Consider the following 11,539-nt stretch of genomic DNA (forward strand, 5'->3'; position numbering starts at 1 on the left):
CCAACATGCTATTTATCTTATTGGAGAGACACCACTAGTGAACTGTGGACCCCAGTCCATTCTTTACATCTGAAATACAACCTACTGCAATCATTGTTCTCTGTTTTTCTTTGCAAGCAAACATCATTCTCCACACCATGCGTTTAATCCTTTGTTTTCAGCAAGCCGGTGAGATTGACAACCTCACTGTTAAGTTGGGGCAAAGTAGTTTGATTGTGTTGTGCAGGTTCCACGTTGGCGCCGGAATCACTGGTGTTGCGCCGCCCTACACTCCTTCACCAACAACCTTCAGGTGGCCTTCATCTCCTACTGGTTCGATAAATCTTGGTTTACTGAGGGAAAACTTGTTGCTGTACTCATCATACCTTCCTCTTGGGGTTCCCAACGGACGTGTGCTTTACCGTCACAAGGAGCTGCCTTCCATGCCAGCAGCAGCCGCCCGGGAAGCACAGACGGCCACGTGACAGATGACACCGGCCTCTCCCGCCACCTCTTCGCTGCCGAGAGCAGGATCGCCCACCAGGTGTTCGGTAGCGCGTCCGGCGTGTCCATGGGTGACCCCGAGGTGAGTTTCCTTTCTTTTTATGTGTTATGTGCATTGTAGACACCACCGGTGACTCAAAGTAGGTAACTTGTTGCGTAGATTTCTGGTGGCGCCTAGATCCTCACCGGCTTCATACGTCATGGCCACGCCTATGAACCCCCCGTCGACGAGTATGAAGAAGAGGCTGACGAGGACGAAGGTGAGGAGGAGGAGATCCAGGAGGAGCTGATCGACGTTGACACGAGTGTGACCACGATGACGACGATGAACAAGTGAGCTTTTGCCCCATCACCGGCACCAATCAATCCTCCGGCAAGTACTACAAGCGCATCCTTGATTCATTCAACGAGAAGAAGAACTGTGGTGAGTACGCCACCATCAACATGATCCGGAACGAGGGCGCCCTCTCCCACCGTTGGAACATCATCAATGCGGCGTGTAGCAAGTTCCATGGCTACTATGAGAAGGTTAAGATCCGGAAGGAGAGTGGCAGGACGATGGTGGATTCAGTATGATCTATGTCCATCTCGTGATGTCTATTTCATAATGCATCATAGTGTATCGATTTGATGATGTCCATATTGTTCTATATCTTATTAATGAATCATGTATTGTTAGATACTCGATGCCCTCAAGATGTACAAGAACCAAAACGAGGACAAAGATTTCCCCTTCATGCATTGCTTCAACAAACTACAAGGTTGCAAAAAATGGGACGCCATCCGCCACACTCTCAACAAGGACAACGTTGGGGAAGATGGGCCGGTCGATCCAGCAGGCGCCTCCACCGGGTGCCCCATTGGCAACAAGAAGGCCAAAGTCGAGAGGAATGCGACGCCGGCATTGGCCGCCATGGACGCCTCCCTCGAGAAGATGATATCCTCCTTCTCATTGGAGAACAAGGAAGTGGCGGATAGGGCCACCGTCGTGTGGAAGGCAATACTAGAGAAGCAAGACATGAAGATCGAGTTGGAGAGGGAGAAGGTGGAGGCGGCGAAGATGGAAGCTCACGCCGCCGCCATGAAGGCCACCAACGAAGCGACACAACTTTCGTTGGCTAAGATGTCTCAAGAATCAAAGATCTTGATGGCCGACACGGAGAAGATGGACCCATTGGCGAGGGCGTGGCACGAGATGTACCGCGAGCGCATCGGCCAAGAGGTGCTGGTGGGGTGAGCTGCATCGGCGTCCATGACTCCCCCGGCACCCTCGACGTTCATGGCTCTGCAGGCACCGTGAACGTTCATGGCTCTGTGGGCACCGTGAACGTTCATGCCTCCCCCCGCACCGTCGACGTTCATGCCTCCCCCGACGACCGTGGATGCGGTTGCAGCGATGGAGTTGCCGTCGGGGCTCGCCGACGATGAGGACGTCGTCGAGGTTGAGCCGCCCCTGACCCCGTTCATCTGATCATTTGGCCTGGAAGCCGAAGTTGTTTTTTGCAGCCGGACTAGACGGCGATTCGGTGGCCGTATGTTGTCCCAAACTTCATATTCGAAAACCTATTCGAATTTGGTGGCCCCCAAACTTTATATTCGAAAACCTATTCAAATTTCTATACTTTTGTTTGAGTTTTAATTCAAATCATCTACCGGGGCTGCCGTATAGGGGGCGCCGGTGTGGGAGCAGCTCCCTCAATGGAGGACGCGGTACTGACGCCCCCATACGACAGTGCCGTCGCCCTGCCGGCGACTATTTAGGACACAGACACGCCGGTGAAGATGCTCTTACTACTTATGTTACTTCTACTATAAGTAGTCTTAGATAAATGAGAAATCACCAAAACTTCCCAAGTCATCAATCTACTGGAAAGTCTAGAATATGACAAATACGGTTCAGGAGTATAAATTAGTTTAGTGTAAAGCCAAATCAAATGTGTAAGGGTGCGGCCGTGCGGGCACGGGTATAGTAGAGAGGTTGCGCCGCTAACTGAAATCTTGGACGTGCCTCTCGTCCCCACCACCACCAGTCGCCGGGATGCGAAGCGGCCGTTGGTGGGGCGGCGGTGCGCACGCCCCAACCGTCAGGGTGCCCACTCCTCCTCTTCCTTTAAAGCTCGCCTCATCCTCCTCTCCCTCTCCCCCATAAACCCACGCCGCGAGCCGCGGAGACCCTCGCGATGGCCACCAATCGCCGCGGCGGCGGCAGGCTTCCTGGCAACGGCGATTTCGCCGCAATGGCTGCTCGTGGAAGAGGTAAGGGTTCTTTTACCCGTATCGTCCTCCCAGTTACTTCTTTTTTCTTCAGTTGCGGATTCGTGTTCCTGGGTTTCGTTGCTTCCGGGATCGGTTCTTTCGTGAGCGCCGAGGAGGGGGTAATGCTGCTTCGTGTAGGTACTGTAAATGAAATTCGTAAAACTAAGAGAGTGTCATCTGTACTTTCCAATCATGTATTTATTAATTCAGAGTTCTTACGGCTGCGATCCTACTTCTCAGAACGATTCGTTACCCTGTCTGTGTAAGACTCGCTGTACTTGATCCTACTGTACCCTTTGAGCCATATTAACAATTCGTTAATTGCATTTCAAGTGTATGTAAAAATGATCTAGTCCTGGTTTTTGCCTGGTTTGGGCAAACTACCAGAATGCAGGTTCTTCTTTTTGCCTGGTAAATTGCAAAAGAAATAAAGAATTGCCTGTCTTTCTTTCGGTACTATACTAATCTGAAAATTTGTAAGCTCTAGTGAATTGGAAGTTCGAAATCGGACAGTATCATACTCATTCGGCCCTTGCTATTTTTTTCTCGAACACATACACATTATATATATGCTGTTGCTTAATTTAGGCTCAATACCACTGTATGGTATACAGATTGTGAACTGTTTGCTTTCTTGTTCCCCTGTTTTATTCATACTATCTTGTTTTATCTTATATCATACTCATGCATTACCAGTTACTGACTAGCGTATCTTTGATTCATCACCAGCTGGCCTAAGTATGCTAAAGCTTATAAAAAATAACCGTCTTGGTTGTGTCCAAGAAAATTGCTGCTAAAAACAACCTTCCCTAAGGATTCTTGCCACAACTTGCGATTAGAAACTTAAAACTAGCTTAACTGGGTAGTTCTTGCCAAGCCCTACTTCGGCTTCCAACCAGATACCACCTTACAGTGAGATACATATTTTTTTTATGAACCCTTAGATACCTGTATCAGTCAACAATTGAAGCTTGCATGGCCTTTTAATTTTCACTTTCACTACTGTGATAAGTATGGTTGCTGTACTGCCGTGAATGTTTGCAGCTTTTTCTGCATGTAAGTCTGCAGCCTGATTCATGTACCTTGCTCCCATCATAGAACTTTGATTAACAATTATTATAGTCATCATCTTTCTCACTTGTTGTCTACAACATTTTTCAATTGTTGATATCTACTTGCCGTACGCGAAAACATATGTTTTGATTGCTCTATCTAACCATGCGTAATCATGTCCTGCATACAGGGGGTAGTTGGATCAAGACACCAGGGCAAGCAGCTGGTCGGGGACAAAGGGCACCAGTGAGTTCCTCATCAAATGCTTCACCTGCTATAGCACGGCAAGCTTGGAATCGCAATGAAGGTTCTTCATGTCCTCCGTGGAACAACTCTACTGTACCTTCTGATCGTAGGCCTACTGCCAGAGACAATCCCAAGCCACCATCACAAACAAATTCAAGAGAACCAGAAAGGAAAGCAGTACCAAACTATGTTGTGACTCCACCTCTGGCAAATGGTTGGAAGTGGAGGTCTCGACCATCTGGTCCGGAAAGCAACAAGGTCAATGTTCCCTCATCTAGTTTTGACCCTGAAATTGACAGTTCTGATGTTGAGGATTCGTCAGACGATGATATGAGTGATGAGTATGACTCTGATGCAAGTGCAAAAAGTTTTAAGACCCGGAAAATGAACAAGTGGTTCAAAAGCTTTTTGAAGAGATCAATTCCTTAACTGTGGAACAAGTACTTGAGCCGAATAAGCAATGGCATTGTCCAGCATGCAAAAACGGTCCTGGGGCAATTGACTGGTTCAAAGGGCTACAATCTTTGGTGACACATGCTAGTACAAAGGGCTCTAGAAGGGTTAAACTCCACAGAGAATTGGCAGCATTGCTAGAAGATGAGATGTCCGGCAGGGGAACTACAATGGTCCCATCTGGCGAGCAGTTTGGGAAATGGGCAGGGTTGAGAGGAGTCACTGATCGTGAGATAGTGTGGCCACCAATGGTTATTGTCATGAACACCTTATTGGAAAAAGATGATGCTGACAAGGTGATGTAGTTTCTGCCTTCAGCTAACACTTCTCCTTTATTTTTAGTGTTGTATCTTCAACCTTGTCTACTAGTAGTTGATGTTTTTTTCTTTCTATGTTATGCATCTCTCTGCTATTTTTTATTTGATATCTAAAATTTCGTATTCAATTTTGACAAAACTAAAGATTAAAGAACAAAACTATTATGTTTCTTTGCATATTCTTCTCAATCTTTTTAGAGTCTTTCGTTCTCTTCTTGCACATGTGGCTCTTATTACCATTATTCGTACTCTTCTTGGCATGGCCGCTGTTCATGAGTTGTCTATCCCTTAGCTTGATTTCAATATCATTTTTACATCGATTCATGGTAGGACGTGAACTTCTCGCTTAATACAAATTCGTCTTTCTACAGTACTGTGTTGACATGGACACATGGTATAGTAGGTGAATCAGTTCATGCGTATGTGTTTGATTGGTAGCATTTGTATAAGTGCATCTTTAAAAGGGCTTGATGATGAAATCAATGCTGCGGGCATCATTTGACTGATTAATAGATTCCATTTTCCCCAGAAAGCCAAAGGAGCATTTTTAAATCTTTCAAGATTTCTACAATGTTGTTTATTCTATTCTGATCCTTCTATTCTTTGATGGTCTCTAGTGGATAGGCATGGGCAACCCAGAACTACTTGATTATTTCAGTGAATATGATCCAACCAAAGCACGCCATTCCTATGGTCCAGGTGGGCACCGTGGCATGAGTGTGCTAATATTTGAAAGCTCAGCTGTGGGTTATATGCATGCAGAACATCTGCACAAGCACTTCGTAAGTCAAAATACAGACAGGGATGCATGGCAGAAAAAAATGCCTCGATTCTTACCAGGTGGCAAAAGGCAATTATATGGTTTCTTAGCCAAAAAAGAAGATATGGAAGATTTCAATAAGCATTGCCAGGGTATTAACGTTTAACCTTTTTTCATGCATTAGGTGCTTTGGCTTCCGTGCAATTGCTCATTCAGTAAATACCTTTTGTTTCTGAGCTTTTGTTGGCTAAATTCTCTGAGACCAACGATAGTTGATGCGAATGAAATGATGTGTTCTTCCCTATCTTGGCATGAAAACATAGTCTAATTCTTGCGATATTTATTTTAGGTTTCATATTGGCAATTTGGCAATATGTGAATCAATGAGAGTATATTTGAAGAAGTGTACAACATGCCTATTAGTTAATTAAAATCCTACTCACTAGTGTACTTAATTATTATTTAGATCAATGCACCACCTGTTTGTGCAGGAACCGACGTCAATCAAACATTTGGCCGAATGCTTCTCTATGCCTTACTTTTGTTTTAATATTTTTCATAACAATATGCATCAACCACACATGTTGCGAATAAATGTTTTGTTCTATTGTATTATTGATCATCTCCCATTTGGAGACTATTTATATGAATGTGTCCTGCAAGTTTAGTAAAGTCCAAAATATTCTCAAAATAAAATGCATCACCACACAACCTGTTATGCATCTACTGGATAGGACCTGAAGTATTACATTATTTTCATAGCAGATACATTGCCTGTTGCACTATAGTTTTGGATAACTAGTTTATTATATTTTTCAGGAAAGAGTCGTCTAAAATATGATATGAGGTCTCATAATGAGATGGTAGTGCTACAAATGAAACAAATGAGCGAAGAAAATCAGCAGCTGCATTTGATGAAGAACAGGATGGTTAAGACAGAGCAATACAAAAAATCTGTAGAAGAATCGTTTTGTGATTTGGCCCAGAAATATCGAGAGATTATGGCAGAGAAAAAAGTCCTCATTGATAGAGTCGGAGAGAAGCACTCAGAGCATGAGGAAGAGGTAATGCTTGCTTAATGATTTATGTGCATTTCAGTGACTGCAATTCTGAAAGGCATATTCAACAGTTTAAAGAAATTTGCTGGTGGCTCCAGTTTGATTTCATTTACTCCCTTTTCTCACCTTGTGTTTCTATATTTGCAGATGCATTCGCAGGAGAAATTTTTCTTTGATCAGATAGAAAACATTCAGAAGGCCATGGAGGAGAAAGAAGCTGAATTTGATGAGTTACTGCAAGTGGAGAGTGCTAAATTTGAGAAGTTGCTGCAGGAGGAGCGTGCTGAATCTGAAAAGTTGCTTCAGGAGGAGCGTGCAAAGGCTAGACAATGTGATGTTGATTCTGGGACTAGCGAAAACTGCAGGCTAAGGTGGGTAACTGGCACTCAGTTGGATGATTATGTGTCGTTCTGCGACATGAGATATGATTGAATCAAGTATTCTCTAGATTAACCATGTCATGTACTTGTCTTCTCCAACTTACCCCGAAATAGTGAAATGCTATCTACTTTTACATAATCATACTATTTTATCCTTTGCAGGAAGGAACAAGCACAGCGTTTCATAGATTGCCATGTCAAGGACGTGGAGGACTTCAAGGCTGAAAGAGATGAACTGATAAAAGCGCACGAGAAGAAGAAGGCGGAGCTCGAGAAGGAGCTCGATGCTGCTCTCACGGCTCTGATGGAGAAACACAAGCCAGACACCTTCCAGGCCTCCAACTCGTGATGCTCATAAAACCTGAACCCTATATGTATGTCAATGATCAGGAGACCTGAACCAGTGGAGTGTTGAGTGTATCGGTAGCATTTGTTACCATCATCTAATAATTGCTTCGAAATCCGTTTTTAAGCATATCCACTATCCAGGTTCTCTTCTCATCTTGCTCTGCCTCGAAAGCAATTCCTCCAATGCTTCTGGCTTTTTCTGTCCGTTCATGATCGAGACTTACATATGTACTACAATATAGGTTGGTTGAGACTTTACTAGTACGATAAAATATGAGCGGACACTACATGCTAGGATTTTAAGACAAGAACAGTCATTTCCATGACATTCTGCAGTCAATTGATGCATTCAGCCAGAGAAGCAGACAGTTTCCGTCGTGTTTGATGAACCACCTCCTCATACAAGTGTATTCACCAATACTCACGTTTGATGGATGAATCAGATGATCAACGACTTTCATAGATCGGACTAAATAACTGATTGACCATTTTGGCAAGGTGTCTGGTTAATGAGCCATCGACTGAATGAACTGGGTGATTCTGTGAACTCATCTCAATCTCCAGTTAGACAAAAAAAAAAAAAAAAACTGGATAATGTAAAAGTGCACCACCAACTGAAAAGTAATACAGTAGAAAAAGATTGATAACATAACAGGGGTGATTGACAGTTTTGGACATACAGTGGAAATTATGTGCTCTGGACAGTAATGAACGAATTAATAATTTGTAGTGGAAAAGAGAAGGCCACTGAAATAGATGCCCCATATACTTGATAATTATGGAACCGGCACCTAAGCAGATTCATAGAATGAGTACCGTACAAAATAAAATTTGAAAATCTCCAACTATTAATTATAAAAGAATCAAGTAATTAAGAGTTTTGAAATGTAAAAATAATAAAATATGCACATACAAAAGACATAAACATGCATGTCTCCGAAACACCGAGACAAGGACACAGAATATATACAACCACGAAGATAAAAAAAAAGACCAGACAACATTCTACTTACACAAATATATACACAGGCAAGCTGCAACACATCGCCGGCCAGATGAACGTTGCATGGACTCAGACGTGGCTCTTGATGGCGGAGCTGTAGCCCGTGCGGTCGTCGTAGAACTTGGACCACAGCATGACGCCGCCGTACTTGGGCGAGCCCTTGATAAGCGGCAGCACGCGCGACGTGAGCACGCCGGCGGGCACGAATCCGGTGCCCGCCGCGTCCTTGGAGGCCGGCAGTCCTAGGAAGATCTTCCCCGCCGGCACCGACTCCCACCTCTTCCATGCGTCCATGAATGCCTGGCGCCCCGCGTTGAACTGGCACTCCGGATTGTTATAGAACTGCACCCACACGTAATCGAACAGCCCCGTGTTGATCGCGCCACCGTCCCACTCGTCAGGGAACGGGCACTGCGGCGCCGCGCTTAGCAGCACGTGCTTGTCGGCGTCGATGTTGTTGCCCAATTTCTTGAGGTCACTCGCGAGATTGTTCCAGAACTTGGTGCCGCCGAGCTCGATGTCGAAGTCGATGCCGTCGAGCACGGCGTCGCCGAGGGGGCGGGACGACGAGGTGCCTCCCAGGTAGTTGTTCCAGAGGTACATGGCGACCTGTCGCGCGTCACCGGGAGACGATAGTCCGTAGCTTCCGTCGCCGCCGCCGATGGAGAGCAGGACCTTGACGCCGCCGCTCTGGCACGACTTGATGTCCTTGCTCTGGCTTTTACAGCCACCTGACGATGCGTCGCAGTGGCTGCCGAGGTCCAGCTGCGGCCTCTGGCCTTTGCCGAACTTGGGGAGGAAAGCGAGGATGACGAACTCGTAGTTCCCGGACGCGCACGTCTCGGCTAGCGAAGCCTCGCCGTCGTTCTGGCCCCAGTAGACGGCGATGCTGCCGGCATGGCACGTAGCGAGGAGCGCCACGAAGAGGGTGGCAGTGAGCTGGAAGGGAGTCAGGGATCTGCATCTGCTTGCCATAGCTGGGATGGATCGGACCGTGCCTAGCTGCGCTAGATACTCCAGTACTACTGGGTACAGTGGAGAGAGAAAGCTCAGGCAGTGAGGAGTGCCCCGTATTTTGAGCTGTGATGTGGAGATTGCATAATAGATGCGTTTTCGTTTTATAGTGGTGAAGCGTCAAAGTGTGGTACGATCCTGGATGCAGTTTTTTTACTAGCTTCCGTGCCGTCCCACGTCCGCTCTGAAATTACCGAGTGGTTGCGGTTAAGTAAAGCTTAGGGACGGAAACATTTCTTGCAGCGGACTAGGTTCCTGGAGCATGATTAAGTTACTCGGACTGATCAACGGTTCATCAAAGACTAGTAAAGCAGAGCGCCTTCAAATCACAAACACTGCACCGTATATTAAACTAGAACGTCAACAAACAATTACGCCTTCTCCTTTGTTCGATGTCTCAGCATTCAGCAGAGTCCCAGCTGGCAGAACGCATATACAAAGTCTTATACAGTTGTGTTTTTTGTTCACTAGTCTTATACAGTTGTGGATCGTTTGTTGCGGCACGCAGTGCAGCTAGTTTTACTATTAACCCGGGTTGAAAGCGACCTCGGCGATGGGCCACTGCCGGAAAAAAGATCTCTACCTACTACCAAAATTACAAGGTAAAGGCCTAAAAGCACTCAACAAAGTCGCTCGGTAAGGATTTCGTTGGCAAACATTTTTTTTTTTGGCCGAGTGTAATTTCACCGGATACTCGGCAAAATCTTTGCCGCGTGTTTTATTTCGATACTTGGCAAAGAAAAGATGACTGCCGGCTCATGAACGTTAACGGCGGGCAACTTTGCCGGGTGTCTATCGGACGCACACGGCTAAGACACATTCTTGCATGCGACTGCACCTTTGCTGAGTGTCTACCTGGCACACTCTCAATTGAGAAAAAAAAAGGGTTGCGCGCGTCGTCGTTGGGCCTCGTCCCCGTCGTGCACACTAGTGCCCAAGTGCACGGATGAGTTTCCTCATTTATTGTCAGCATTACTGTCAACACCCGGATTTTTAAGTCCAGATGCCTATTATGCCGTACATCGCAATCCCAGGAATAATGTTTTTGCGAGACATAATAGTAAGTAGCATAGAGTCATCATTTATTACAACACATATTGTCTTACAACCATAGATCACATGATCCAATATTACACGAATATATTGTTCAACATCACAAATAGTAGCGGAAGCGAAGTAGTAGTGGACGATCTATTCCACAGGCAACGCTTGACGTTAGAAGACGATCCTAGTTATCGTAGACGTCCTGTTGCCCTTCATCCTGATACTGGTGCTCTCCTTCATAGTCTGGCATTTGAATAGCCAGGGCAAGCCATGAGTACTTTTAAAGTACTCGCAAACTAATTCTAAGATAAATACTCATTAAGTGTAAGGGGGTGCTAAGCTCTAGGTTTATTTGCATAAAGCTAAGTTTTAGTTTCATAAATCTTTGGTAAAGCCTAAATCATGTGCTGGACTAACTCAAGTGGGAACATTAGTGTCATTCCCACAACTCATTATGGATCACCATAATGTCACCTTTCAAACCACCATTCATTTCTAGAACCAAAACATTTTAATGATAACGGAGATAGTATGGCCTTTCCAAGCGTCCGTAACCGTGGACACGGCTATTCGAATAGGTTTAACACTCTGCAGAGGTTGTACTCTTGTGCCACAACTTTTGATTACATCCGTCGAGGGTAACCTCGAATCATCGTAACACAGTACGCGGATCATCAATCGAAACCTTTCACTTATATATGCTAGTATGAGCACCTCTCCCCATGAGCTTGGCCTCCCGGTGGAAACCGCACTCAACCCGGGAATCGCACAGGGCTTGGGCCGTATATTCACCTTATTTCAACATCAATCCACAAGTAACGGAGGCAGCCGCAGCGTAACCCCTATGATGTTGGTTCAGAGGGAACCCATACTAAAATACACAAGTTTCTAGTTAAGCCCTACCCATAATCAGGTATTGTGGGGGTACTTGTATCATTGGAAAGGTATCGCATTCAAACTCAATCATCTATTTTGTCAAAAATCACCATCTTCTCTTGGTCATATTCACCTTCAAAATCTTTCACTTCAAACCACTTCACAAATGTTCCCATCTAGAGTAGTCAATTTTTAATTGCTTAGCACTAGCCACTATGTGAAAGGGGTGCTATCTAGCTTTATTTGCT

General features: G+C 45.3%; 1 protein-coding gene and 1 pseudogene across 1 annotated transcript; one reads left to right on the forward strand and one right to left on the reverse strand.

Moving 5' to 3' along the window:
* The first annotated feature begins 2,473 nt into the window (after positions 1-2,473).
* LOC127344353 (protein SUPPRESSOR OF GENE SILENCING 3 homolog) lies at positions 2,474-7,499 on the forward strand (annotated as a pseudogene).
* A 724-nt stretch (positions 7,500-8,223) lies between these two features.
* Positions 8,224-9,422, reverse strand: LOC127338683 (acidic endochitinase-like). The gene has a single exon (XM_051364708.1). It carries the CDS (start codon positions 9,330-9,332, stop codon positions 8,427-8,429), a length of 906 nt encoding a protein of 301 aa, XP_051220668.1. The 5' UTR covers positions 9,333-9,422; the 3' UTR covers positions 8,224-8,426.
* Positions 9,423-11,539: the final 2,117 nt, after the last annotated feature.

This window comes from Lolium perenne, chromosome 3, assembly GCF_019359855.2.
Source record: "Lolium perenne isolate Kyuss_39 chromosome 3, Kyuss_2.0, whole genome shotgun sequence".
NCBI classification, from domain to species: Eukaryota; Viridiplantae; Streptophyta; class Magnoliopsida; order Poales; family Poaceae; genus Lolium; species Lolium perenne.